The 25,104-nt window shown below is 49.9% G+C and overlaps 6 protein-coding genes across 8 annotated transcripts; 1 reads left to right on the forward strand and 5 right to left on the reverse strand.

Moving 5' to 3' along the window:
* Nucleotides 1-414: 414 nt before the first annotated feature.
* On the reverse strand, nucleotides 415-2,339 carry LOC118503479 (trafficking protein particle complex subunit 12). Its single transcript, XM_036036778.1, has 3 exons — nucleotides 2,079-2,339; nucleotides 1,051-2,011; nucleotides 415-983 (listed from the first exon to the last, which is right to left on the reverse strand). The coding sequence occupies exons 1-3, from the start codon at nucleotides 2,170-2,172 to the stop codon at nucleotides 605-607; spliced, it is 1,434 nt and encodes a 477-aa protein (XP_035892671.1). The 5' UTR covers nucleotides 2,173-2,339; the 3' UTR covers nucleotides 415-604.
* Nucleotides 2,340-3,142: 803 nt separating this feature from the next.
* On the reverse strand, nucleotides 3,143-6,717 carry LOC118503477. The gene is made up of 4 exons (XM_036036776.1): nucleotides 6,536-6,717; nucleotides 6,286-6,448; nucleotides 6,031-6,207; nucleotides 3,143-5,955 (listed from the first exon to the last, which is right to left on the reverse strand). The coding sequence occupies exons 2-4, from the start codon at nucleotides 6,329-6,331 to the stop codon at nucleotides 3,314-3,316; spliced, it is 2,865 nt and encodes a 954-aa protein (XP_035892669.1). The 5' UTR covers nucleotides 6,332-6,448; nucleotides 6,536-6,717; the 3' UTR covers nucleotides 3,143-3,313.
* Nucleotides 6,718-7,721: 1,004 nt separating this feature from the next.
* On the forward strand, nucleotides 7,722-9,987 carry LOC118503480 (elongin-C). Of its 2 annotated transcripts, XM_036036781.1 has the most exons (4): nucleotides 7,770-7,972; nucleotides 8,150-8,164; nucleotides 8,229-8,526; nucleotides 9,085-9,987. In XM_036036781.1, exons 3-4 carry the CDS (start codon nucleotides 8,321-8,323, stop codon nucleotides 9,224-9,226), a joined length of 348 nt encoding a protein of 115 aa, XP_035892674.1. In that variant the 5' UTR covers nucleotides 7,770-7,972; nucleotides 8,150-8,164; nucleotides 8,229-8,320; the 3' UTR covers nucleotides 9,227-9,987. The 2 variants fall into 2 exon arrangements, with proteins under 2 accessions (XP_035892673.1, XP_035892674.1); XM_036036780.1 differs by lacking the exon at nucleotides 8,150-8,164 and having other exon boundaries at nucleotides 7,722-7,972.
* LOC118503478 (mini-chromosome maintenance complex-binding protein) lies at nucleotides 9,680-13,071 on the reverse strand. Its single transcript, XM_036036777.1, has 3 exons — nucleotides 11,682-13,071; nucleotides 11,345-11,588; nucleotides 9,680-11,266 (listed from the first exon to the last, which is right to left on the reverse strand). The coding sequence occupies exons 1-3, from the start codon at nucleotides 12,932-12,934 to the stop codon at nucleotides 10,892-10,894; spliced, it is 1,872 nt and encodes a 623-aa protein (XP_035892670.1). The 5' UTR covers nucleotides 12,935-13,071; the 3' UTR covers nucleotides 9,680-10,891.
* A 2,064-nt stretch (nucleotides 13,072-15,135) lies between these two features.
* Nucleotides 15,136-20,811, reverse strand: LOC118503481 (protein argonaute-2). 2 transcript variants are annotated; one of them, XM_036036783.1, is made up of 7 exons: nucleotides 20,641-20,811; nucleotides 19,473-19,757; nucleotides 18,479-19,076; nucleotides 18,271-18,376; nucleotides 16,778-17,941; nucleotides 15,956-16,707; nucleotides 15,136-15,884 (listed from the first exon to the last, which is right to left on the reverse strand). In XM_036036783.1, exons 1-7 carry the CDS (start codon nucleotides 20,666-20,668, stop codon nucleotides 15,791-15,793), a joined length of 3,027 nt encoding a protein of 1,008 aa, XP_035892676.1. In that variant the 5' UTR covers nucleotides 20,669-20,811; the 3' UTR covers nucleotides 15,136-15,790. The 2 variants fall into 2 exon arrangements, with proteins under 2 accessions (XP_035892676.1, XP_035892675.1); XM_036036782.1 differs by having other exon boundaries at nucleotides 18,479-19,757.
* Nucleotides 20,812-21,226: 415 nt separating this feature from the next.
* On the reverse strand, nucleotides 21,227-23,763 carry LOC118503487 (2-(3-amino-3-carboxypropyl)histidine synthase subunit 1). The gene is made up of 2 exons (XM_036036789.1): nucleotides 22,241-23,763; nucleotides 21,227-21,780 (listed from the first exon to the last, which is right to left on the reverse strand). The coding sequence occupies exons 1-2, from the start codon at nucleotides 23,285-23,287 to the stop codon at nucleotides 21,433-21,435; spliced, it is 1,395 nt and encodes a 464-aa protein (XP_035892682.1). The 5' UTR covers nucleotides 23,288-23,763; the 3' UTR covers nucleotides 21,227-21,432.
* Nucleotides 23,764-25,104: the final 1,341 nt, after the last annotated feature.

Genomic DNA, 25,104 nt, shown 5'->3' on the forward strand with positions numbered 1-25,104 from the left:
AAAACAACATTGTTTACTTTGCGAAACGCGTTACGAGGAAAATCTTTCATGCAAATAATATTTTTTATGGGGTTTGGAAGTCTTTTATCCCCAAAAAATACTACAAATATCTACACTTTTCCATGCATGGAATTTCACAGTGGTTATCCTTTCGGCCACGAACAATATTTTCAGCTTGGTTTGTACGTTAGTAAAAATACAACAGAATTCTTAAAAATTGAGATTTAACGAGGCAAATACTTCCAAATTAAGCAGAAAAAAAATAAGTTAATAACTGGCATTTTTTTACACGATTTTCTACTACCAATTCTACAAACACTGTGGCTTTCGGCGATCTTTCGGCCATAATGCATCGGGGTTAGAGCATTCTATCAAATGCATCAATATTGTACAGGAAAATGAAAACAATGCTCATTTCCTTTAATTATTTTTATATTTTCAGTTACCATTACCAGCACAAGCTTTCAGCTTCTACTATTCTTACTCTCGCATATGATGCCTTTACCGTTTGAGACATTCTCTAACACTGTTTCGCTGCTGCCTATAAGCACAAATAGATGTCTTTTTTCATTTGCTACCCCACACAGGCTTAAAGTAAATCCTTCTACACGGTCGTCTGCAGCTTGAGGCATACGTCCAACCCCACCGTCAAATCGGCCCGGTGTCGATTAACCAGCTTCAGCAGATTAATTTTCTTCTCCTTCGCATGGTTCGATTCGAGCTCGTACAGTGTCGAAAGGTTAACGAGCAACGATTCGTTCAGGCAGGACTTGGTGTTACGTTGGATTGCACCTTCGTACAGCTTGATCGCTTCCTTCAGCTTGCCCGAATACAGCAAACACACGCCCATATTGTTGTACAGCATCGTGTTGGTCGGGGCCGCCGCGGACGCTTTCTGGAACAGCTCAAATGCACTCTGGAAATCGTTCTGGGCAACGGCCAGCAGTCCACGGTCGATAAGATCGGGTGCTTCCGAGCTTTTCCTGCAAAACATAAAGACTTGTGCGATTATGGATTGGTTTACCCCTATACCCTACAGTTATTTCATACTCTTCCTTAAGACGGCGTGCTTCAGCGAATTTCTTCTCCGCTCCCAACATATCTCCACACTGCAGCCGCATTCGGCCCCACGCGGACAGCAGAATGCGCTTCTGCGGAATCGATCCAGCACCGACCAACCGGTCCATCAGCTGCTCGACCAGCCCAAAATCTTTCACCGCAAGCGCACAATTAACGATGGAATGTAGGATACGCGTCTCGCGCGTTGTCCAGAACTCGTGCGCTTCCTTTGCGTGTGGCGCAGTTCCAGCGGTGCGTTCAAAGTACGACCGTATCTGGTTTACCACTGCCAGCAAATCCGTCAATCGATTCAATGCGACACGTGGCGCACCAAGATAAACGGGCAGTTCGGCGAGCAGTAATCGGAACGAGAAAGGGGCCATCGAACCCTTCCGATCGGCATGCATGTCCGGGTGGTAAAACTCGTAAAACACGTCCGGATTGTTTAGCGCCCCGAATGGTTCCGCTTCCACGCGAGCAATTTCATACTGGCCCAGTTTGACGAGCAACGCCAGCCGGGTAAACCAGAGCTGCAGCGAGTTTGGGCTATGCTTCACCGGGTGTCCTGCATGCCCGAAGCCTTGCTGCTTTATCGTGAGCAGGCGCGCCGTCAAGTTAACAGCCGACCGAAAGCACCCATTCTCGATCAGCTCGCGCAGTCCGCGCTCGTCCTGCGTAACGTTGTCCGGCAGGAGCAGCTTTCGCTGCTGTGCTTCGGTCGCGTCCACCAGCAACCCCACCGCATCCTGCACCGGGTCAGTCAAATCGGTCGCTACACTCACGCCCGGCATGGTGAGACTGGTCGGTGGAATGCCTGGAACCGTCTTGGGCGGTTCCCACAGGTCGCGTACACTGTCGGGAATGTTTGTTTGCGCTTGCTGGTCCATGGAGCTGTTTGCCAGGTAATCGTACGACAGGTACGCTTCGGCTACTGCACGCTGAGAGCGACCATCTGCTGGCAAAGAGGAAAAAAACACTGCAGAACCGCACACAACTGTATCATCGCGTCCCGTACGTACCATCATCGGCAGCAGTTAAGCTATCAAAACAGCTCGGTGGATCGTTGGCAAAGTATTTACTTATGTTTGGTTGCGCGCTGCCATTATTTGCCATTTTGATACACCTTAGTTTTGGGTGGAAAGTTTTAGTTTTCTCGCACCAAACAGGACGAGAAAACCATTGAACTGCCAGCGGAATTGCTTTTGTTTTTACTTTATCACTGTCTGTTTGTGTTCTTGTGCATCCGCCTGCTTTGACGTTTTCCCTGCAGGCAAGGTACATACATAAACAATCACCGCTATGTACCTTGGTTCGATTCAAACCGATTCGAACGATTCAACGTCCAACAACACCCAAGGGCCTGTGCCGGGGAGAGACAGGGCTTGCCTGTCTTCCTTTCAACCTAGCGCAACAGAGAGCCGGAGGTGGATACTTCGGATACCATCTTATACTATAAGTCAATCCAGATCCTGCCTTACGCGGATGATAGAAACAACAATGAATCGATGCTATCCTATGCAGCAGAAGCTTGCCAAAGCATCGAGCGAGCGGCTGGGACAAGGACTGTGTCCACAAACGTGTACGCATTCGAGCGGAAGATGCTCAGCTGGAGTTGGAGACAATGGAGCAGCAGCCCAAAATCAAAAATATGGCTGCAACAAGTAGCTCTACAAACAAATACTATTTTAACAGATACGAACTTGCTCCAATTGCGTGTCTTGCGATAAAACTCCGCATCGACAACATGGATGCTGTAAAGCACATTAACAGTCCGAATATCCTCAGACTCACCTCGGAGACATGGACTCGGTAAAAGCCGGCGAACCCGTCTTAGCCCCGTCTTCGAGTCGACCTGGCGATCAGCTAGTTAAGCTGCGAAACCGGACTCGCCCTGTCGCCCACATGTGCATAGGAAACTTGGTATTGAGATGGAGTTGACATATCCTGTACGAACAGTTCAACAGAAACCTCTCAAGGCGCTTAGTAACTTCGCGTGGACATCGTTTGAGCAAAAATTGAAGTTTTCGGAGCTCGTCGAAGCGAAACACGGCTCCAAATACGAACGTTACATCCGACAGAAGAGTTTTGTTGGTTGTCTGATCGAAAAACAATAATAATTAAGGAATTTATTTGGTTCCGCAGCATTTCATGCTTTTGTCTAACAAATTCTTTCACACTTTACTTTATTCGCGAGATTCCAGACATCCAACCTTCAAACGGCACCTGCGGCACCAGGGTTGCCGCTTAATGTCCGCTACGAGCTATACTCCATCATCGCACACTTCCAGCCGTGCACGTGCGGGTAGGTCTGCGGATCAACGTCGACCATCTTCAGCACATTCCACACGTCCAAGTCTTCCTGGGTCGGCAACGAACCGGCAAGGAATGCTGTGTAGATCTCTTCCTCCTCCTCCATGCTCCGTCCCAACACACCATTCGTCGCCGCTACATCGTCCACCATGTTCAGCGCGTGGTTCGCTGTTTCCTTCGGACCGCTGTTTCCGTTGTGATCGTTCTCTCCTCTGCGCAGTGCTTTCGGGCTGGAGGGTGGCGTAAAGAATGTATCATCGTCCTGCTCGTTCTCCGAATCGCTACAGCTGTAGTATCGTTCGTCCTCTTCGAGGGAACCGTTAAGTTGTGCCGCCGATTCCCGCCCCGATCCGCCACTGCGGTATGTGTGGAAGTCAACCACCATCTCGGCCACCGGCCCGGTGGCCGCTTCCGACGCTGACGATGAGGTGGACGTGGTCCGGAAGGCACGTTTTTCGCGCCGCTTGTTCATTCGCTCCAGAATACCTTTGCCGGCGTTGGCGTGGTGTTGCTGCGCTGGGGAAGCATCGGTACGGCAACCGCAGGGCACAATGTGCGCATTGCTCTCCCAGAACGTTTTCGCGTGCTGTTCCATCTCGGCCAGGTCGCCAAGGTCCAGCGGGGCAGCCAAAAGCGACGGGTCGACCGAAAACTGCGTCAGCAACTTGGCGATACATCGGGCCGGTTCGTTAAGCGACTCGTCCCGCGCCAATAGATTCCATACGCTGGACCGTTCCTCCCTGCCGGTGGCTGGCCGATTGTGTGGCACATTCGTTACGATCAAGTACGCAAACAGTGCGTGCACCTTGGAGAAATCAATCTTCCGAAAGGCACTGTCGTTGCGGTAGTTTTCGAGCAGCTTCTCCAGCTGCCGGATCTGAAGCTGGAACGTTTCCGCAACGCTGCTCTTGGCGGTCGGCTTGAGCATATTATTTACCAACCGTATGCCGAACACGTGCAATGAGTTCAGCAGACAGCGGTACGGGTTCGAGACGGGCGTCCGCTGCAGCTCGTCGGCCATGTTAAGGCTCATCTTTTCCGTCGATTCACAGATCATGTTCAGCTCGTCGGCAAACGATCGTTCCTTCTGGCACGGCGGTGACGGTTCGCCGGGACTGGCCGCACAAACGCTGCCCTCCCGTTGATCTGGCTGGTGTCCGCCGCCCGCCAGCTGTTGCTTCTTCTGCGCAAGGTATTTTTCCAGCAGCAACAGCCCCATCGCATCCTCCACGTCGCAGAAGGTGCCCAAAAACTTCCAATACTCTTTCCAACCGACCTGCTCCTTCTTGGCCAACATGCGCCCCACCGTTTCGATCCCTTTCGAGGGGTCGGTGAGGCGGATGGACCGCTCCTTGAACGAGGGCGATTCCGTCACGTTCGACTTCCCGTACAGCGTTTGTGTTTCGTCGCACACGTAACTAATGTTGCCATCGTCCAGCTCATTGTCACAGTACGAACCGTCCGTGTCGAAGCTGTTGTTCGCCAGATGGTTGCGGTACGAGAAGAACAGCCGATTCGGCGTGTACGGTACCGCAGCCATGCGCAAGTGATTGCCATTATCGTCGGCAATGAGCTTGTCGTCTATCGGTTCAACGACGCTTTCGTCCAGGCTCGAATCGAGCAGCGTGTTGTTGTTGTTGTTCGTGTTGAGCTGTTGCTGCCCTTCGCCACCACCGACACCCTCCTCCAACCTTCCATCGAACGATCGGTTCGCAAACAGACGCCGTGCAGCCGCCCTGATCGGAGTCGAGCTTTTCCGCATGTCCGACAGCTTGCCCTCGCTCTGCACCCTGCCCGCACCGACAATTCTCAACCGGGGCGGTGTTTTCCATCGCTTGCAGAACCGTTGCGCCTTCTCGTAATCCATCGGGCCGGCGTAAGCTTTAATTTCCCGCCGGGCGGTCAGCTTGTCCCTCGGTTCGTTTAGCTGCGGCAGCTCGGTCGGTGAGAACGGTTCGCCCACAATCGGTGGCAAACTATTGTCCTCCGTGCGTATGACCGGGACGAAAAAGTTTTCCTGCAAAAGCGCATTAATGGCGTCGCGCGTTTCGGGCGTATTGTTGGCCTGCTTTGCCCGGCTGCAGATAATTTCCCGCGGGTACAGCCCGTCCGCATTCGGTTTCACCAGACACTGGGGGAATGCAATCAGCTCCTTTACCACCGCGACCCAGCCGAGCTTGGCAGCGAAATGGAGCGGCGTCTCGTTCCGGCACTTGTCCGGCGTGTTTAGGTAGAGGTCGAGCAGTATGGCAGTGACTTCGTCGGTCGAGGACGTGCGCTGCCCGTGCAGCAGCTCGATGTAGGAAGGGTTTTCTATCGTTTGCAGTATGAGGCGACAAATTTCGCTCCGCCCTTCGATGGCCGTTATGTGCAGCGCGTTGTACCGCGGCCCTTCCTTCAGGATGGTTGGCGTATCGCCGGAACTGATCAGATAGCGTGGGTTCTGTTGTATCATTGTGCGCACCTCGTCGATGTTGTTTGCTTCGATCAGCTTCCGGAAGGCGACCAGCTTCTGGCTCGATGGTCCAACGAAGGGAGATTTCGGAACCTTACGCTCGGCGGACGGTATCGGACTACCGGGCGCACCTTTGTTCGCAGCAGGGGAAGGAAAGCAAGACGGTTTGTTACATCGGGCATTTTCTTGCGTGCAGCTTGATTTACCTAATGCAGCAACACCCCCGCTACCACCGACGGTACCCCCCGGTGCTCCTTCGGATGGCCCGTGCAGGTAGAAGTAGACTGCCTCTTCGCTTGTCGAGAACGCCTTCATACGTGCATCTTTGTGCAGCTTCAAAGCACCCAGCGCTTCGATTTTATCGTTGTAGAAGCTTTTAATCGCTGTCGTAAACGGTAAAGAGTGAATTAGTTTATCGACACACTGATTTCAAACCAAACGGTCAATGCGCGCAACCATACCGAAGTTGGACGTGTTGTTTGGTATGAAAATGGCGTAGTACTCCATGACCGCACCGCCGACTCTAGCGTCATCCAGTTTGTACGGTTTCGGTGGCAAATAAAACAAATCCGGCACGGCACCCTCTTCACACGGCTCTGTGGGACACTTTTCCGGCCACCTTTTCTGCCGGTGTACAACGAAGAAAGTTAGTAAAATCACACTCGATGCTAGCCTAGCGACGGACAGACACAAATATAGCGATCGGAACACCTTTCACGGTGCACTATGGGCGTGGTGGTGTGGTCACGGTGGTCTAAACTAGTTTAAAAATGTGTTGGCAGCTAATTTGAGCGCCTTAAAGCTTGCCGACTGCTTTGTTATCAATTTTAGCAGCATGAAAATCAATTATTACAATAGGCAAGACTCGTTTCTTCCCCTTTCCGACTGTATCTACCCCAAACGAGCAGCTTTGGATTAGCCGTTGAATGAAATCGATCAAATGGCGTTTCAACTTTGATCGATTCAGTTTTTGACAAATTAAATACTTTTTCAAAAAGGCATTCCAATCACAGGGAAGGTTCTAAAATATTGTGCCTAGAATGAAGGAAAATGTGTTTAGGGAGAAAAAAAACTTTTAATAAATAATTTTACAAACATCGAAAAGACGCTCGGTCAAATACCACCGTGCGCGAGACCCAGTGCACAATCGAGTCGCGTTTTGGTCAAAACCGGGTCGAAACGGCCTGTCACCGTGTACGAAACACCCGGTTGTGAGAGTGTGTTGTGTGCGGTTGTCTAACCAATCAATGTTAGTACCAAAAAGATATGGTATTTGCATCAATTTACTCAAAATTATACAAGCAAATCATTGTGATGATAATGATACCACTTCCAATGCCAAACAATAAACTAAAGGAACATTTTTTTACACTTTCAGCACTGAACTTCTCCAGTTTTAGTATAAAACACTTAATTACACACTACATGTTTTGGTATGATCGGTGAATGAAATAATGTACATGAAAAATCGTGTACTTGATGATTTTCCTGCCATGAATAAACTCCAATATATTGTTAGCTCTAATGAATGTTATATTGCTACGATTGGTATCCATTGATACATAGATAATATGGTGCCATAGTTAAAACAGTGCCTTCATACCAACTGTAGTCAATGATCGATACCAGCCAAAAACCGAGGAAAATACATACATGAGAAAGAACGTTGATGATGACGAACCCAAGAAAGAAAGTCCACACAAGTTGAATTTTTTTCAAGCATTTTTTTTTTTGAGATGATATAAAATTGGTCCGAAGATGTTTGTGTTTCGACCCCCCGAAGGCAGTCGTTCTGACGGTCGAAACAATCGTCGCCATCGGATCGCGATGCGACTGTTTTTGCGCTCCGGGCAACCTTCGCCAACTGTCATTTTAACGTACGTCAAATCAAAACAACACACTGACAGCTTCTTCCACCCGTTCCAACCTCCCTCCCTCCCTTGACCCCTTCCACCTTACCATTGCACTGTTGATTCCGGTTCACTTTTTCTGTGCGTGCATTTACCTGTGTGTGTGCAAGTAAAGACGGGTAGCCCATTAACAGACTTCCCCTCAAAAGCTGGAGCCGTGCACAGCATTCCGATCCGCAAAGGGTTTTTGTGTTTTTGCATCAAGCTGCGTGCTATTTTGCGGTACCGTGCACAACAGGTAAGAACGATCAGCGGAGGCTTTGCAGCAAATCGGTTTGTTGCCCTTTGTGCCCGGACGACAGTGTCAGCGAGCGTAATGTACTTGAGGAAACTGTATAGTCATCATCCGGCGCCCATTATTCTTTTCTCGGCTGCCTTACGGACGATTCGCCAAACATACCTTGCGTCACTACAGCGACACTGCGTATCGGTGCGTGTACATACGGTGGTATTGATCTCTGCTAATTGCAACCTTTACCCCGTGTTTCCCACAGCACTAACCCCCGTGCATCCACACTGAGCACTGAGCAACGCGAAGGCGCCACAGAGGAAACAAACGCGGCATCAACAACACAACATACACACTATGGAGGAACGTACCGGAACGGAACGCATCTACGGTGGTTGCGAGGGACCGGATGCGATGTACGTGAAGCTCATCTCGTCCGACGGGCACGAGTTTATCGTCAAGCGCGAACATGCACTCACCTCCGGCACTATCAAGGCGATGCTTTCCGGGCCGGGCCAGTTCGCTGAGAATGAGGCGAACGAAGTAAACTTTAGGGAAATACCGTAAGTGTACGCGAACATTATGTAATTAAGTGCCTTTCCCAACATCATGCGGATGTCAGCTGCCTGCCCCCTCCCGATTCCCCCTGATCCGGTGTGCCCCGGTGTGCTGTTTTCATCACTGATAAAGCTGTTTGGTGGACCGTTGGACCACAAAATGACGTTCGGGACAACCTTTGAACCTTTTCGTCCTGTGACGGGGTGGCGTCAGTGGAGCGATGGAAACGCACCCCCTGATCACGCTAGACAGAGTAATAGGGGAATCCCCTCGCCAATGGAAAAAAGAGGAAAATTTCCGAAACTATTTCTTTCTCTCTCGCTCTTCTTATATATTTATAAAAAAAACATTAACATATTCCTTATCAAACACGAGGCGCCATGAACTAAAGCAGGTGCCCTGAGTCATCGATAACGATGCAAGAGATATGGTGTAAAACATTAATTCTGTACAGTTTTGGGCCGTTTTATGTCTATATATGTATAGAGCAACTTTAGCGAAGCCAACGGCCACAACCCATCTAATGCCCTTGGGCGCTTGTCTGCTTTCACTCCCTCTTTCAGTTCGCACGTGCTCGAAAAGGTCTGCATGTACTTCACCTACAAGGTACGCTACACGAACAGCTCCACGGAAATACCGGAGTTCCCCATCGCACCGGAGATTGCGCTGGAGCTGCTGATGGCGGCCAACTTTCTCGACTGCTAGGAGCTAGAGTGTTACGGTTTAACTTTGGTTTCCACAGGCCATTTGTTTGTTTTTTTTCTTCTTTTTGTTTCGCTTATCTTATGCGTTGCGATTACTCTTGTATAAACAGAACAGAAAACTAGGACAACCCTCCCCCGTTTGAATGCGTGTGTGTGTGTGTGGGACATAACAAAAAAAACCACTGATTACATCCAAATCCTTCCCCCAACCCCGGTGCGTTACAACACGGCGGCACACGTTAGGCGGACGCAACAGAGAAAGACATTTCAATCGGTGGCTTCCCTATCGATGTACGCCAATGGGTGCAGTGTGTTAGAGAGTGTCCATGCAAAAAAAAAAAGAAGGAATTTCCGGCTAGAGTACACGGACAAAGGAATGCAGCCTTTAGCTTAAAGCTATATTATGATTAAGAATTCACACTCATTCTTCTTCCCACGTTGCGATTGGGTGAGGGTTACCATTTCACCGATTGGTTTTCCGCTCCGCTGTAAGGGGGTTCGAACCGGGCAGAGAAAAATCGGGTCCTCTCCATCGTTTGACTTCGCCGTGAGAAAGATGGCAGAGGTCGTCCGAAGGAAAAGGATGCGCGCGTGAACGCTGAGATACCCTTTTTTGGTGTAAAAATTACTGTGTGGCATTTTTCTTTTTTCTTTTGTTTGTTTCCATTTTATATTATGTTAGTTTCTTCTCTTCACTATAATCATTACGATTAATAAATAAAAAAAATCGTCGAAAATTTGGTAAAGGAAGGAAAAACAAAACAGTTCGTGCAACCGGATTGCTACGGTGGTTCGACGGGGGAGGTAAAGATGACCTGCAGGGACAGGTTGTAGATGGTCAACCGTTTCTTGATAGCACACAGCAATCACCCGCGAGGGAGCGTTTGACGAACGTATTGCAGGGCCAGGGTAAAGAAGGACGGCTAAGTGGTCATCAGTGGATCGTTCGATCTACCACCTTGGCCAGGTAGTTGGTTCCCTCAAAAAAAGGACTTTTCTTAGAGACCAATTTAGAAGAATTTTCCGCGTTCGCCTCTATCCGAAACTCTCGATAGGCAAATCAACGGGGAGACCATTTTGAAAAGCTGCCTTCACCAAGATGTGTTAGCTACCTGCCGTAAGGATGATTTTTTTAAATGTCTTTTAAATGCAGGACACTTGATTGGTGATGAGCTCTCCTGCAAGGATCTAATCCAACTCGACCCGGTGAAATGCACGCATTTTGTGGCAGCTTCAGCTTGCCCTTCTACAAACGCTTAGCATACGGAAATCGCCAAAGAAACCGCCGCTGGGTAATGGCCAGAGTCCCGGACTCGTGGTGCTCCTTGAATAGCCGGCCCAATTGGTTGCTCGCTAGTACATTTTCCTCCGTGCAAGAGTATTTGGGACGTAATTTCGTAGGCCTGGTGGATGGATTTCCCATCGAAGAACGATTCTCGGTGCAAGATACGTTCTAAGGTCCTAACGATACTGACCATACCTAGCCAACGGTTTGCAGCAATGCGAATAATCAGCCAGCCAGCCAGCCAGGAATTATCATTTCTTTCTTAACACTTTTTCAAAAAAAAAAAACGCCCATTTTAGCCTTATGCAACTATCATTCACCGACTGGCGGCGCCCGTAAAGAAGGTCCCGCGGAACAATAAATAAATTAGCTCTTACCACCCTACGGTTCGCTTTTCGCTTTGCTGAACATTTCGATCCGATTGCGCCGCTCGCGCTCCAACACCTTCGCCCGTTCCCAGTCCTCGCGCAGCAGCGTCGTCCGGCCCCGGCTCAGCCCGAGCAACCGGGCCAGCACAAACAGGGCGTGCAGATCGTCCATCGTGATCGCACCATTCTCCGTGCGCATGCGCACGAAATCATCCTGCACGACGGTGGGGTCGAGCGTTTTCATGTCAAACTCACGGATCCGGGCCGCGGTCAGGTAGCGGCGCATCTCGTCCAGCTTCGGCGTGATGTAGTGCCGGCCAGCTTTGACCGTTTCCTCGATCAGCTCGATCGCGTCCAGATCGGGCACGATGGGTAGATAGCAATTGCTCTGCACCGGGATGGGAATCATATCATTGCGGGTGTAAGGTTCGGGAAGGCGTTGTGCGTTGTAGCGGAGAACACTTACCGGGAGCATACTTCTGCCCTCGCTCAGCACCAGCACCGGTACGTCGGCATTGAAGTCGAGCTGATAGTATTGAAAGTTGCACTGCAACCGTTGGCTTTTGATCAGGTGCGCCACCTGCTTGACCGCGTCGACACCGGCCGATTCGAGCTTGCCCGCCTGCAGGCGCGTTTCGTCCAGCACCAGATGGGTGTGGGGAGCTAGCTGCAGCAGCCCGCTCGTAAGCTTGTTCGTGGCGTAGTCTTTTCTGCAAAAAAAAAAAAAAAGGAATGGTGAGAAATCATGGCACGCTTGATCGGCGGCAGTGGCGTATGCCGAAAAACAAAAGGTTACATCTTACTTTGGCACGAACTGCACCGTGTTCATATTGTCGAGCGTCATCGGCAGATAGTGGCTGGCGGGCAACAGTAGCTCCAGCAGCTCGTACAGCGAACGTGTGTAATCGGGCAATGCGTCCGCCGGAATGTTGCTCAGATTCAGACAGAACTGCCCTCTACATTCTACCTCATCCCGTATGTAGACGGACGACACGAGATGGCACAGCAGATAGTCGGCCGCGATTCCGTCCCCGAACAGGCACTGGGTGAAGAGGTTGTGTAGATCCTTGTACGTCGTTTCGCTGCCGGCTGCATCGTCCCGCTGCAGCTCCAACAGTAGCGGGTTCGTGTGCGCAAGCTTCCGCACGCTGATGGCGTGCAGGCGGGGTATTAGCGAAGGTGGCGGATGCGTTGCCTGGTGCTCGGATAAATCGTCGGCGAACTCCTCCATCCCGGTACTGTCCCCGGTACCGTCCAGTGCTGGATCGACCGAAAGGAACCCAACCACCTCGATGACGGTGTTCAGCGTCCAATCGTCGTAATTGCTGTACAGCTTCACCAAACACGCCTTGCCCGGCCGTTCAGCGATCGGGGAGTTGAGCAGATAGTCAGCGGACAGCACGGTACCACTACTGCTGGATGATGCTGCCGTTGTGCCTGCCGCTGGTTGCGCATCGTCCGTTGCTCTCCTTTTCGTGCCATTCATACCGGCCGCAGGAAGTGCGGTTGTGTCCGCCGTTCCATCAACTTCCATTTCCTCGCCATCGCCCGTACGACGCTTGCTACCACCGCCGGTTGACCTTGGTACCGTGGCTCCACCGTCGTCTTCGTGCGCGGCAAGTTTCGCCACCGGGACGCGCCCCTTTTGTCCCTGCTCACAAACCGCCGCCCACGGATTTTGGCCCGGAATGGTGACAACAAACAGTGACCTTCGTTCGCCGAACGTGCTGCCCTCCTTACAGCCAGTGTCCACCGTTTCTGTCGCACCGTTGAACAGGAGTATGTCACGATATTTACCATTCTGCAGCCGCAGCACGGAACCGTCCGCTTTCGAGCGGACAGCATACCGCTCCAGGTAACATTCGGGATCCTGCATGTCCTGCAGCATGCCGCGAAACCGCACCAAACAACCGTCCGGCAGGTGGGCAAGCTCGGTACAGTTGAGCAGCGGAACCGTGCTCCACACCGGTTCGGACGACAGTTGCTCTAGGCAGGCGGATTCGTGCGCCATGAAATACTCCGGTGTCCATGACGTACAGCTAACCTCCGATACCATCGTGTCGGTCGACGAGGATTCTTCACGTTTCTTCCCTTGAACTGCTTACGGCTAAACTCAGCAGGCCGTTTTCAATCGACCAGCTACGATTTTAGGATGCCAAGAACGATATTTTGCGCCAAATTGAACTGTCATTACAGCCCAAGGTGGTTACTGGTTATGTACGCTCAAGGTACGCTCGCCCGGTAACCAAGATTTCTACAACTAAGGTACGTGTACCAAGGAACGTGTCACGTTCAAAAGGCATTCAGGAAGAACAGGAAGAGGGTTTTACCAGGAGATAGCAGGTCGCCGAAATAACTTTAGACCTAAGGTGACCTGCTGTCGGAATAAGGGTGGGGATCTTGTCAGTTACCAGCCAGAGGTCCTCTCGCGATGGGCTCAGTACTTTGATGAATTGCTAAATGTTCAACGAACAGCTAGAGGCTCCACCAGCAGATGATTTCATGCTACTGCCACCTAGCATCGATGAAACACGAATGGCCATCCGTCGGCTCAAGAACAACAAGGCACCAGGCACCGACGGAATAGCACTCGAACAGGAAATTCATCAAATTATTACTGAGGTATGGGATAGCGAATCGATGGCTTGTGATTGGAATCTTGGCATCATCTATCCCATATACAAGAAGGGAGATAGGCTAGAGTGCAGCAGTTACAGGGGTATTACGGTGTTGAATACCGCCTACAAGATTTTCTCCCTAATCTTACAAGATCGATTTGTCCTATTCGTCGACGAGATAGTCGGAAACTATCAGAGAGGATTCCGAAACGGAAAATCAACCATTGACCAGATCTTCACGATGCGGCAAATCTTGGAGAAGATGCCTCCGTTTTCAATCTGGCGCTAGAGAGAGCCATCCGCGACTCGGAGGGCTGAATCTTTGGGGACCATCTTCTACAAGTCAATCCAGATCCTGGCATACGCTGATGACATAGACATCATTGGTTTGAGGCTCTCCTATGTAGCAGAAGCTTATCAAAGGATCGAGCGAGCGACACAGTATCTCGGGTTGGAGATTAATGAGGCGAAAACCAAAATCATGTATAGCACATTTATTGTCCCACTGCTCAAATACGCTTCTGAGACATGGACTCTGTCCAAAACTGACGAGGCCCTCTTAGCCGCGTTCGAGAGGAAGATGCTCAGAAGGATTTTTGGCCCTGTTTGTGTGGAAGGACAATGGAGGAGCCGCTACAACGACGAGCTCTACGAGCTGTATGATGATCTCACTATCGTACAGCGCATTAGACTCGCCAGGCTCCGGTGGGCTGGTCACGTCATGAGAATGACACCGGACAACCGAGCCCGTAAAGCCCCTTTAGGCCGTCCACGGACAGACAGAGGAGGCGTGGTAGGCCCAAATTGAGATGGAGAGTGATGGCGTTGATGCGTTCGCCAGAACGGCCGGGATAAAGGATTGGCAAACGACGGCGCTAAACCGTGAGCAGTATCGAGGATTGTTGCAGCAGGCCAAGACCGCAAAGCCGGTTGTAGTGCCTGATAAGTATGATACGTCTTCCGACGCAATCCAGGCATCCAACCAATTCTGGATCTGTTCATAGGAGGAGTACTGCTGGTAGGCCACTCCCATGTGCCATGGATCGGAACAGATTCGGTGAATACGGCGGGCGCGGCAAAACATCCCATTTGAGGGTATTAAGATAGTTTTTTCACAGGTTACGCAACATGTGGCCGAGCATTGGCGTGCAGCAGAATAAGTTTGTCGTGGCGTGATGAGTATTCTGGCCCATTTTTCACGCAGTGCTCAGCTTAAATCTCATCAATTGTTTCCTGGTAGCGTTCACCAGTGATTGTTTCTACCGGCTTCAGAAGCTCGTAGTAGATGACGCCGAGCTGGTCCCACCAGATACTCAACCATAACTTTCGTGCTATGGTGATGTTCGGCCGAACTGATGAGGTTGGGGTATGACTATGATTTGTCCCCCGCGGCTTCAACCAGTTCGGTATCCATTTGCCCTCCTCCTGCAACATGCCTAACGCGTTCAGCATCGCCGTAAACACTCGAAAGCTGTCGATGCGCTTCGGTCAACGTTTTCTTCGCTCGAAACAAGCAACAGCAGCAAACAGCTCACACCAAAGCAGTGATGGTTCAACTGAGTTGCTCGACTAACTACTTTTAATTGTAACTGTTACGTTGTTTTCGGGTGTCGGTTAATGAGACGCCAGTATATTCCTCTTCCCTTGTTTCGTGTATCGTTAGACACGCTTCCAAGACGAAGCAAAGTCTAACAATTTATTTTATGAATTACCAACGTTTTTTTTGTGTGTTTTTTTTTTATAAATTTGGGTTGTTTGTTGCTTTTATAAATCGAGTAATAGATAAATATATATATGTGTACGTTTAATAATGTATTATAATATCACTCTCATCACAACATCACCTTCTAACTTCAAATTGCAATGAAATGCACGATAGAAAAAGGAAAATTGTTTGCAATGGGTGGATAATTGGGTTAAAAATTAGAATTTATTGGCCTTCCAGCTAAGGGGAAAGTCCGAGCAAGGGTGGCTGACATGGTGCGCTAAGATTTCTGTAACATGTTGTACCAATTATGATTAAATTGAATATAGTAATCGTCCACAGGCACCGCCTGGGGTTAACACATAACAAACGCACATATGGAAGGCAGTCAAAGGTAAAGCCTATGCCGGGTATTCTCTTATTTTCTTACGACTTTTTCTTCTTCATCTCTCCTTGGCACTACACAACCGCGAGAGGTCTCGGCCTGCCATTTCTGGCTTTCTGTGACTTTTTTTAAACTTTTTTTTTGTGTGAAGACCGGCGCCGTTATCGCCTCAAATTACGTTACAACTGCTGCTGCTACCAAACTTTATACGAAGAACATGGGATTGATGTCAGTGACGGAGGAGATGATTTGAATGTCACGGTAAGCCTTTTCCAGATCGTTCATGTTGATGCGCCGGCTGCAAAATAAGTGAAATAATGGATTGCTAGAAAATGCTACAAACCAACCTTATCCAGCACGAACACTTACTCCTTGATGTACACCCGGCCACGGTAGGCGGCCAAATGGGCATAGTAGGTCGGTGCGGGATAGGATACCGCCCGGTTGCAACGCGCAAACAGATGACACAGATTGTACGTTAATGCTTGCAGCTGGTCCGGCAAGCAGTTGGAATCGTCGTACAGCACCACGTACTTGGTCGGCTTCGCAACGCCCTGGACGGCCGCATGGCTGACCAGATAGAATTCGAAACGGTTCGGCATCGTTATCTCGCTGTCCACAATCGTACCGGGCGGTACATTGCAGTTTCTGCCCTCCGACGTACCGTTGCCGTGCGGGAACAGCCGAGTGTGGTGCCGCTTCTGCACGACGATAAAAGTTAGTGCCGGCTTGTAGCCGGGTTTGGTGCGCGCAATAGCCGCGTGCAGTGCCTGCAGCTCGATGGTCAGAATTTCCGAAAACTGCCCATCCGAAACGCCGTCCCGGTAGTACATGATGCGGTCGGGCAGCGCGCCATTGTGCTGCAGGTACAGCAGCAGCTGCCGGTGCACAATGTTCTCCAGGTCGCGTATCATCTCATCGCGGGCGCCCTGCAGCCGTACGCTGCAGTTGTAACGGAAGCCGACCATATCGTACAGCGCTGCCACGCCAACTACACTCGGCGTGTCGTCACTGAGCGGATGGGTAACGTCCGCACCGATGTACATCACGTTGCCGCGTCCCAGCGGTGGTACGGCGACTTGCGAAATGCAGTGATTCGTTCCATTTGTTTTGGCATTTATCTGAAAGTTGAAACCGAACGGGAACGTAATATATATACGAAGCCATGGCAGATTGAACAGCCCTGCCTACCTTCAGCATTATGTTGTTCAGGGTGCTCAGGTCGGTACCCTTCTTCGATACCGTGAAGCTCTTTATACACTGCGTCAGTATCCCGATACGCTCGCTCGCCAGCTCCGCCTTCTGCTTCACCTTGGAGTACACTTCGCCCCGGCTCGGCAATATCACGATCGTGATCGCCGGCTCCTGCTTTTTGATGCCCTCCAGCAGCGTACCGATGTCCCGCAGCGCGTTAGCCACGTTACGCACCAACACGTACGTCGTGCTCATGTCGAACGGTTCCATCTGCACGTTGCACCGTACGGCCTGCTGCTGCAGCATCTCGCCAAACTTCTTCACCGTCGCCTCGTTCGTTTTCGAGTCCAGGTTGAGGATGCGCCAGCGCAGCGGCTTCTTGCTCAGGTCCGTGCTCGGTATGAGGAAGTTCTTACCTTCCGCCCGCCACACACCGGACTGCGGCGCAACCTTAACGCTCCGTGCGTACTCAATCGGTGGCGCATCGATGATGCGGGCCGGTACCTTCTCGAACTCGCTGCCCACCTCGACGCCAAATTCTTTCAGCGTCGGACTCTTGTTATACTTCAGCTGGGACGCCAGGCTGAGGATCTTTTGCTTGCGCGTCTGCGTGTTGGTGGCGGCGTAAGGGATAATTTCGCGCGTACATTCCTCCGGGTGGTGCTTGTTCAATGCCTGCCCGCCCGGTATGTCGCACAGTTCGGCCGGCACGTACACCGAACGCACCGAGCTGCCGACGTGCACGACGGGCAGATTTGGGTAGCGCAGCCGATAGTTGAGGCGCTTGGCAAAGTAGTCTGCCACCGAGAGGCGCGTCCCGTCGTCCAGCTTGAACATCTGCTGGCTGGCCGGTTCGCGCAACCCGTTGCAGCGCATCCGCTTGGTGACGCCTGCCGGGTTCTTGTACACTACGTCCATACCCTTGAGGAAGCTTTGCAGTTCGTTCAGTGCCCATCCGCTGATCGATTCCACGTTGCCCCGATTCATGTTTCCGATCACGGTCAGCAGCGGTGCCGCAGACGGGAACGCTTTGTGGGATACGTCCAGGTTTATGTAGGGCCGGCAACCGAGCACGGCCGACTGAAACAGCCCGTACCACAGCTCGTGTCCCTTGCCGAGGTCGATGCGCTCGTCAGGGACCATGTACACGTTACGCTTGAACTGGACGCAGCGGGAAGAAAACGAACGGTCTGATAAGTCAATTTTTTTTTTTGTTGAAATCCAGTGTTGAAACACAAACGTTCAAGGACAAACGAAGGTACTAATGTATGGTCTTGCACAATATACATATGAACGCTTGTTTTGTGAGTGTCGAGTTCCCGAGCCAAGATCGTTTGTGCTGGGCGCGTGTAATGGCGCAGCTATCGTTCTGGTCATATGCTCATTATACTGAGAACGAAACCAGGGCAATCAAATTCTCTCTTCTGCCCCGGACTGACGTCTTCAGGAATGCTGAAATAAATATGATTTGCTTCTGTTAACACACTTACCCGCACAAAGTTTGGATTGTTCTCATAGGCGCAACGCAGCACCACATCCAGACACTGGATCGCGCTCATCGGTTTCGCGAACGTGGTATCGTTCGATTTCATATATCTACGGACGGACGGATGGGGGAGAGAAAAAAAAAAAGGTGCCAAACCCTCCCGTTAGAATCGCGTAACGAACAGCAAACGCACAAAGTAATGTTTTTCTTACGATTTAAGAATACCCAGATCGAGTTGGGCCGCCTCCTTCATCTGCACGCTGTACTCTTTCGCTTTACCGCCATCGTCCGGCTGGTACATGACCTTAGCCTTCTTATCGGTCAGCTGGCGGGTTGCGTACGCACTCTTCTGCCCATCGTACGCCAACGGTACATTCGGATAGTTTTCCCGGCAGAACTGCGCAAATACGCCGCGGAGAAACTTTTTCGGGCGGTCCGGTTCGATTGCCACATCGTAGTGGTACGCTACACCCTTCAGCTTGTCAAGCAGCAGCCGGAAGAAATTGGCCTCCACTATCACCTTTTTGCCACGAGTGCCCTGTGTTCCACTGCGCACCAGCACCGGTTGCAGATCGGTCCGGCGAATCTTTTCCTTCGCTGTACGCATCTGCTCGATGTTCTCGCCGATTGGCTTTAGGCTACCGTCACCGGAACCGGAAGATTTCGATGATGTGACGGAAGCGTCACGCGGACACGCACTGCCAGTTGCACGACCATCACCGTCTCCCTGCTGGCGTGGTGTTGTTTCACGCTGTGGTGCCCCTTGTTGCTGCTTGGATCCTTGGGGTTGTTGTTGCTGCTGCTGTTGTCCTTTTCCCCATGCTTTAGGGTGTTGCTGCTGCTGTCCACCTTCCGGACCTTGCTGCTGCTGTTGTCCTTGCCCCCATGCTTTTGGTTTTTGCTGCTGCTGTCCACCTTCCGGACCTTGCTGTTGCTGTTGTCCTTTTCCCCATGCTTTAGGGTGTTGCTGCTGCTGTCCACCTTCCGGACCTTGCTGCTGCTGTTGTCCTTGCCCCCATGCTTTTGGTTTTTGCTGCTGCTGTCCACCTTCCGGACCTTGCTGTTGCTGTTGTCCTTGACCCCATGCTTTTGGTTTTTGCTGCTGCTGTCCACCTTCCGGACCTTGCTGCTGCTGTTGTCCTTTTCCCGATGCTTTAGGTTTTTGCTGCTGCTGCCCACCTTCCGGACCTTGCTGCTGCTGTTGTCCTTGACCCCATGCTTTTGGTTTTTGCTGCTGCTGTCCACCTTTCGGACCTTGCTGCTGCTGTTGTCCTTTTCCCGATGCTTTAGGTTTTTGCTGCTGCTGTCCCCCTTGCGGACCTTGCTGCTGCTGCTGCTGTCCCCCTTGCGGACCTTGCTGCTGCTGCTGCTGGGAACCTTGCGGACGCTGTTGAAGTTCTTGCTGCTGGCGCTGTTGCTGTGAACCTTGTTGCTGTTGTTGTTGAGCTTCAGCTGTCGGTTGTATTGTCATTTGGCTTATGGCCCCAAGCACTATGTAGAAGAAAATTGTTTTATTTACCTACAACATCTTAAAGGGCCGAGGCACTCGATGAGATTGCGAAACTTGATGACATAGGTGCAATTATGGTGAGATAGAAAGCTTTTTCGCGGTTGTCTGATACCGATGAAAACTCTGGTTTGTCCCTACGCAAATACGCACACAGGTTGGAGACATACCAGTGCACACAGTTGGGACAGACAGTCCAGAAATGAAGGATCCTGCCTCTTTTTACAAACCTTCCTATAAACAGTTTAGCAACCAAATGTTACTAGATTGGTTGCCAAGCAGCAACCGAAATGAAGTAAGCGATTGCAAGTAAATGTTCGGGAGGTTGTCCTTCGTTTGAAAAAAAAAATCATTGGAAAGCACTATCGTAAGGGAAAGGGTTCCAAGATGTGCACAAATCGTTCAGCAGGCAATTCTAGTGATAGCACACTCACTGTGTATGTATGTAGAACGAACATCATCCATACACGGCGCTATTTTGCAATCATTACTCCATCAGTGAAAAAAAAACATTGTAAGAAAAATGCAACCATGACTCATAGATGAGTGCACCGTTGCCAGATTTGTGTGTGTGTGCGTTGCAGCCACTGTATATCATCAGCAAGCAAGCAGCCCCCGAAAGACCAAATTCACCGTACACAATCGTACATCGCAGCTATCGGGTTACAATCTTTAACAAACCAGATGAACGTGCACTTAGCTTCCTGTACTTGAGCCGTGTATTTGGAAAAGCCATCGGGATAAAGTTTTTGCAGAAAAGATGATGCAATCTTCTCCAACAAGCAACAGATGTAAAAACAACCACAATTGGAACCCTTTTTTCACAGCTTCTCACAACCGCTACGCAATCACTATAACGATACGTACCATTCTTCTGCTGTTTCTTTTTACCCATTTCGATTGTTTTATTTCGTCTTTACCGGCACAAAAGAACAAAAAAAAACTGTTAACTTGTTAACACTACAACTTTGTATGATGTTGTGCACAATAATACGTCTTTTCGTTTACGATGCGTGAAATGCAATGGCTGCCTCAGCGAATCAGCACAGTGGGAACGCTATTCGCATCAAACTGGACATTTAGCGCGACGTTTCGGCCGCTTGTTTACAATTAAATTGTACACTGTAAAATTGTTATTAGGAGCGAAAGTTTGATTTTTTGTTTCAGTTAATTCCATCGTGTACCGGGGGGATGACAAAAACTTTCACAAATTTTCAGTAAATGATTCTACAATAATAATAGGCCCGTAGACGCCGTATTGTCATTTCTCCAGAAATATCGTGGGCAAATTTACATTGACATGCTTTTTCGTTGGGTGCCACTCTCACGATAGGGCCAGCCCACTAGAACCGGACGATTGTAATTCGCGGCACAATAAGGAAGCCATCGTCACGCCAAATATGCTTCCGCTAAGCCTAAAAGCATTTTCAAAATAGTAATAAAACATTCTGGATTTCGATAATTAGCGTATGTCATTTATTTACACGTTCTTATAAAACTACGCGAGTATACGATACGATTATGGTTCGTAACATGTGCTTGTGGCAGTTCCGGTTTAGTCTAGTGGCGTACGCAATGTATAAATAATAATTCCCTCCCTTTCTATTACTAGCAAAAAAAAAAAACGTCAGCATCTTTTCACATTTCACCGATTTCAAACTATTCTTCGCCCACGACAATCTGTGCCGGCGTTGCCTGCGTTCCCTCCTTGTGGTCCTCCTTGTCCTTTTCCTCCTTGCAGCGACCGCAGCATCCACCGGTGGAGTTTTCACAGATGTCCAGCTTCTTGAAGTTGGGCGTCCACTGGCCGAGACTTGCATTGGCGTAAAAATCCATCGGATAGGCAACCTCCAGGTTGGGTACGGTTTTGGGCTTCTCTTCGGTTGCCGCCGTACACTCCGGTATGTTCCATTCGGCATCTCCGAGCACAACGGAAAGTTCGTACGGGGTAAGCAGCGGTTTCGTGAAGGCCGTACCCCAGTCGATGGAAAGGCGCGGGCAGGCGACCTATTTTTTTTTTTTTGGAAAACAGAAACGATTAAACATGCGGTAATGCTGGCAAAGCACAACTTCTACATTTCATGGTCAGAATCCATCCGTACGGTTTTTGACGGTTTGGCAAGAAAAGTTTTTGAAAGCATCTCACAGCTTGCCGGCAGTTCCATAAAATCCATAAAATAATCTCTTTTTTTTTTAGCAAGACAAGTCTTCTTGTGCTGCAACAACGGTAAACCTATAAGGGTTTCAAGGTGCCAAATCTAAAATCATCAGACAAATCTAAAAATACTTGAAAATCCGTCGATAAAACGGTGCGGAACTACAAAACGAACGTAACGAAATCAAATGATTAACTCTCGAAACAACTGTGAATCTATCACCGCACGTCGATCTTGCCAACAGACATCGTCCATCTCGTGGGTTTGATAGGCATCGCAAAGATATAGCACACGGTTGTCCCCCAACGTACCTGCACAAACGCATCGATGTGTTCCATGCGGGCCAACTTGGACGGGAAGATTTCCGATAGCAGTATGATCACCGCTTCCCGCCCGTGGTGTTTCAGCCGTCCCTCGAGATGCTCCAGCACCTTCGTCGAACCTTGGCGCCCAAGCGTCCCCAGTATGAGCCCGAACCGTCGCGCATCGCGAGCATTATCGATCGCTTGCTTCCGGTTGCGACGCATCGTTTCGTGGTCGTACAGCTCGCGGGTGAACTTTTTCTCGTACGGATCGTACTTGTACGCTTCCAGGGCCGGGTTTGCAATCATGGCCGCCTCCAGGTGGAATCGCCCATCGCCAAGGTAGAGCAGCGTGCGGGCAGCTTCCTGGTCGCCGCTCCCCATCCGTGGTGCCGTGCAGCCCAAAATTTCGCCCGGACTGAGTGGTTTAGACTGCGGTATCAGTACGTCGTATCCGACGTCGCGCAGCTCCTTTGCCGCGGCGTGCAGTGTGGCCACAAACTGTATCGTACTAACGAACGCTAGCTTACGCTCGCGGGGAAAGTTTAGCTTCACGCTCTCGACAAAGTGCAGCGTGTCGATCTTAATGTCCACGAACACGTACAGCACCTTGATGCCGGTGGTCTGATCGATCGGAATCAGGCAGCTGTGGCCGTAGTGCACGAGCAGATCCGCCCCGAGCGCTTTGGCGGTAAAATCGTCCACACAGCAGGCACCGTACGTCACGTCGCCCATAATTACGGTGTCCGCCTCGGTGAACCGTTCGATGATGTCGCTTAGGACGAGCGAAAACATCAGCAATCCCTCCGGCATCTGGAGCGCGACCCGCTTGGCCTTCGTTTCCCGCACGCGCCATATCGTTTTGTGCACCTCGAAGTTGTAGTTGGTGGGCAGGGCCGCGATGGCCTCGTTCAGGGCTGGATCGTTCAGCAAGCTGGCCGGTATTTTGTTGATAACGCGCGATGCGCCCTTAAAAACCTTGCGGACGGGTTTCGCCTTCACGACCTTCGTGTCGTTCGCCAACGGATGCTGCTGTTCTACTTGTGCTGCTGCCATGGTAACATCCACCGTTTTCTCGTTGCACACTATTCACGCTTTGTTTAAACGTTCCGAACGGTACCGAATGATGGTTAATTTTGTCCGTTGGCCAATCTTCAAATTCCTTGCTGGCTGGCTGGCTGGCTGGCTGGTTAGGTCAACAGGGTCAACAGCACACTTACACAGTTCACACTCACGTCCCAATGCTCACGCGGTTCAAGTGATGTTAAGCATTGACCAAAAACACAAAAAATCAACGTGTCTGAATGGTGTAGCGTTGCGAACGAAACGCGCTGATGAAAGGCAACTCCCAGGGTGGGGGATTGTTTACCCTTCGCAGGTGATTGCATTCGACCACTCCGACTCACTCACTCCAGTGCACCACCAAGCCAGCCGAGTCGAAGGTAAAAAATGCATCCCGCAAGCGGATTACGTGACTTTCGACACACGAGCAATGGCGTTGCACGGCACATGATGCGAGGGCAAACCAAAACAAACCGCTGTCAAAATGCACCCGATTTTGATAGTTGGTCTGCCCGTTGGGCGATGTTTTATTGAGTGTGTGTACGCGATGTATTGAAAATATTTTGTTTTTCTGGGTTTTGCAGGAATTCAGATTAAAAAAAAGTGGTAAAAGACTAGAGAAGCCCCCCCCCTCTGACATAATTTGTTAAGCACTGTAAGGTTTACGCCTGAATGTATGCAATCCGTAAGTACACGTTGCGAAAGCTTCACAGTGTGCTTTCAGTGTGGTCAAAAATGGTTGAATAAAGTCGAATGAAATATTGCTTATTATTTGATTAAATCCCTTTCCCTCTATACTGACCATTTATTTTGGCATTTGAGAGCTAAGTAATTATTTTCGATCGCACTTGGGGTGGGCAGTCGGACTTATAACTTGCACGGCGTTCTCGGACGGTAACGGAACATTGATTCGATGCATACTTGTTACCGGGCATAGATATTCAGAAAAGGAGGAAAAATTAGAATAATAACATTTCAAATCACGGTAAAAGTCTCGAGAAGCCCCCCCCCTAGAATCTTTTGTGTGCAGCACTGTGGCCTGTCATTTTTGTTGTACAGTGGGATTTTTGTATGGTCAAAACCCATTTGATGTAAACATTGTGCATTGTTCCTTAATACTGTTAATAGACAGCGAGTAGAACTTGATACAATACATTTTAACAAGTGGTTTGAGATGATGATATTCTTATGTTTCCTCCTTTGCTGAATATCAATGCACGGTAACAAGTATTCATCGAATTACTGTTCCGTTACCGTCCGAGAACGCCGTGCATGTTTTAGGCCCGATTGTTCACCCCTAGTGCGACCAAAAATTAGTACGAGGCCTTTGTAAGCCAAAATGAATGGTAGGGTTAGCGGAGAGGGGATTTTAATCAAATAATAACAATATTTTATTCGACTTTCTTCAACCAATTTTGACCACACTGAAAGCACACAGAAAGCTCACTGTGAAGCTCTCGCAACGTGTACTGCGGATTGCATACCTTTAGGTGTAAATCCTACAGCGCCTAACAAATTTTGTCAGGGGGGGGCCTTCTCGAGTCTTTTACCCAAATCACTTCTTACAATGCATCTTATCATGCTCTACTCGCTGTCCAGTAACAGTATAAAGGAACAATGCACAATGTTTATATAAAACGAGTTATGACCATAGAAAAATCACACTGTGCAATAAAAATGACAGACCACAGTGCTGCACACAAAAGATTCAAGGGGGGGCCTTCTCGAGTCTTTTTACCAAAAATTAACCGTAAATTTTAAAACCGTAAATAATAAATTTCCCAGACGAATAACGTGCAGCATTCTTTTTT

Source organism: Anopheles stephensi, chromosome 2 (genome assembly GCF_013141755.1).
Source record: "Anopheles stephensi strain Indian chromosome 2, UCI_ANSTEP_V1.0, whole genome shotgun sequence".
In the NCBI taxonomy this organism is placed as follows: Eukaryota; Metazoa; Arthropoda; class Insecta; order Diptera; family Culicidae; genus Anopheles; species Anopheles stephensi.

Bases quoted from the DNA above. Each gene is read 5' to 3' on its own strand.
- LOC118503479 (XM_036036778.1), bottom strand. From the start codon at position 2,172: ATGGCAAATAATGGCAGCGCGCAACCAAACATAAGTAAATACTTTGCC. The intron at 2,012-2,078 runs GTACGTACGGGA...CTTTGCCAGCAG, and splicing joins CTTAACTGCTGCCGATGATG to ATGGTCGCTCTCAGCGTGCA. The intron at 984-1,050 runs GTATGAAATAAC...TATGTTTTGCAG, and splicing joins GCACGCCGTCTTAAGGAAGA to GAAAAGCTCGGAAGCACCCG.
- LOC118503477 (XM_036036776.1), bottom strand. From the start codon at position 6,331: ATGGAGTACTACGCCATTTTCATACCAAACAACACGTCCAACTTCG. The intron at 6,208-6,285 runs GTATGGTTGCGC...CGTTTACGACAG, and splicing joins AAACAACACGTCCAACTTCG to CGATTAAAAGCTTCTACAAC. The intron at 5,956-6,030 runs GTAAATCAAGCT...CTGCGAACAAAG, and splicing joins CGGGGGTGTTGCTGCATTAG to GTGCGCCCGGTAGTCCGATA.
- LOC118503480 (XM_036036780.1), top strand. From the start codon at position 8,321: ATGGAGGAACGTACCGGAACGGAACGCATCTACGGTGGTTGCGAGGGA. The intron at 8,527-9,084 runs GTAAGTGTACGC...TCCCTCTTTCAG, and splicing joins GTAAACTTTAGGGAAATACC to TTCGCACGTGCTCGAAAAGG.
- LOC118503478 (XM_036036777.1), bottom strand. From the start codon at position 12,934: ATGGTATCGGAGGTTAGCTGTACGTCATGGACACCGGAGTATTTCATG. The intron at 11,589-11,681 runs GTAAGATGTAAC...TTTTTTTTGCAG, and splicing joins ACGGTGCAGTTCGTGCCAAA to AAAAGACTACGCCACGAACA. The intron at 11,267-11,344 runs GTAAGTGTTCTC...ATCCCGGTGCAG, and splicing joins AGGGCAGAAGTATGCTCCCG to AGCAATTGCTATCTACCCAT.
- LOC118503481 (XM_036036782.1), bottom strand. From the start codon at position 20,668: ATGGGTAAAAAGAAACAGCAGAAGAATG. The intron at 17,942-18,270 runs GTAAGTGTGTTA...CGCTGCGTCCAG, and splicing joins ACAATCCAAACTTTGTGCGG to TTCAAGCGTAACGTGTACAT. The intron at 16,708-16,777 runs GTAGGCAGGGCT...TTCAACTTTCAG, and splicing joins TGAACAACATAATGCTGAAG to ATAAATGCCAAAACAAATGG.
- LOC118503487 (XM_036036789.1), bottom strand. From the start codon at position 23,287: ATGGCAGCAGCACAAGTAGAACAGCAGCATCCGTTGGCGAACGACACG. The intron at 21,781-22,240 runs GTACGTTGGGGG...AAAAAAAAATAG, and splicing joins ACATCGATGCGTTTGTGCAG to GTCGCCTGCCCGCGCCTTTC.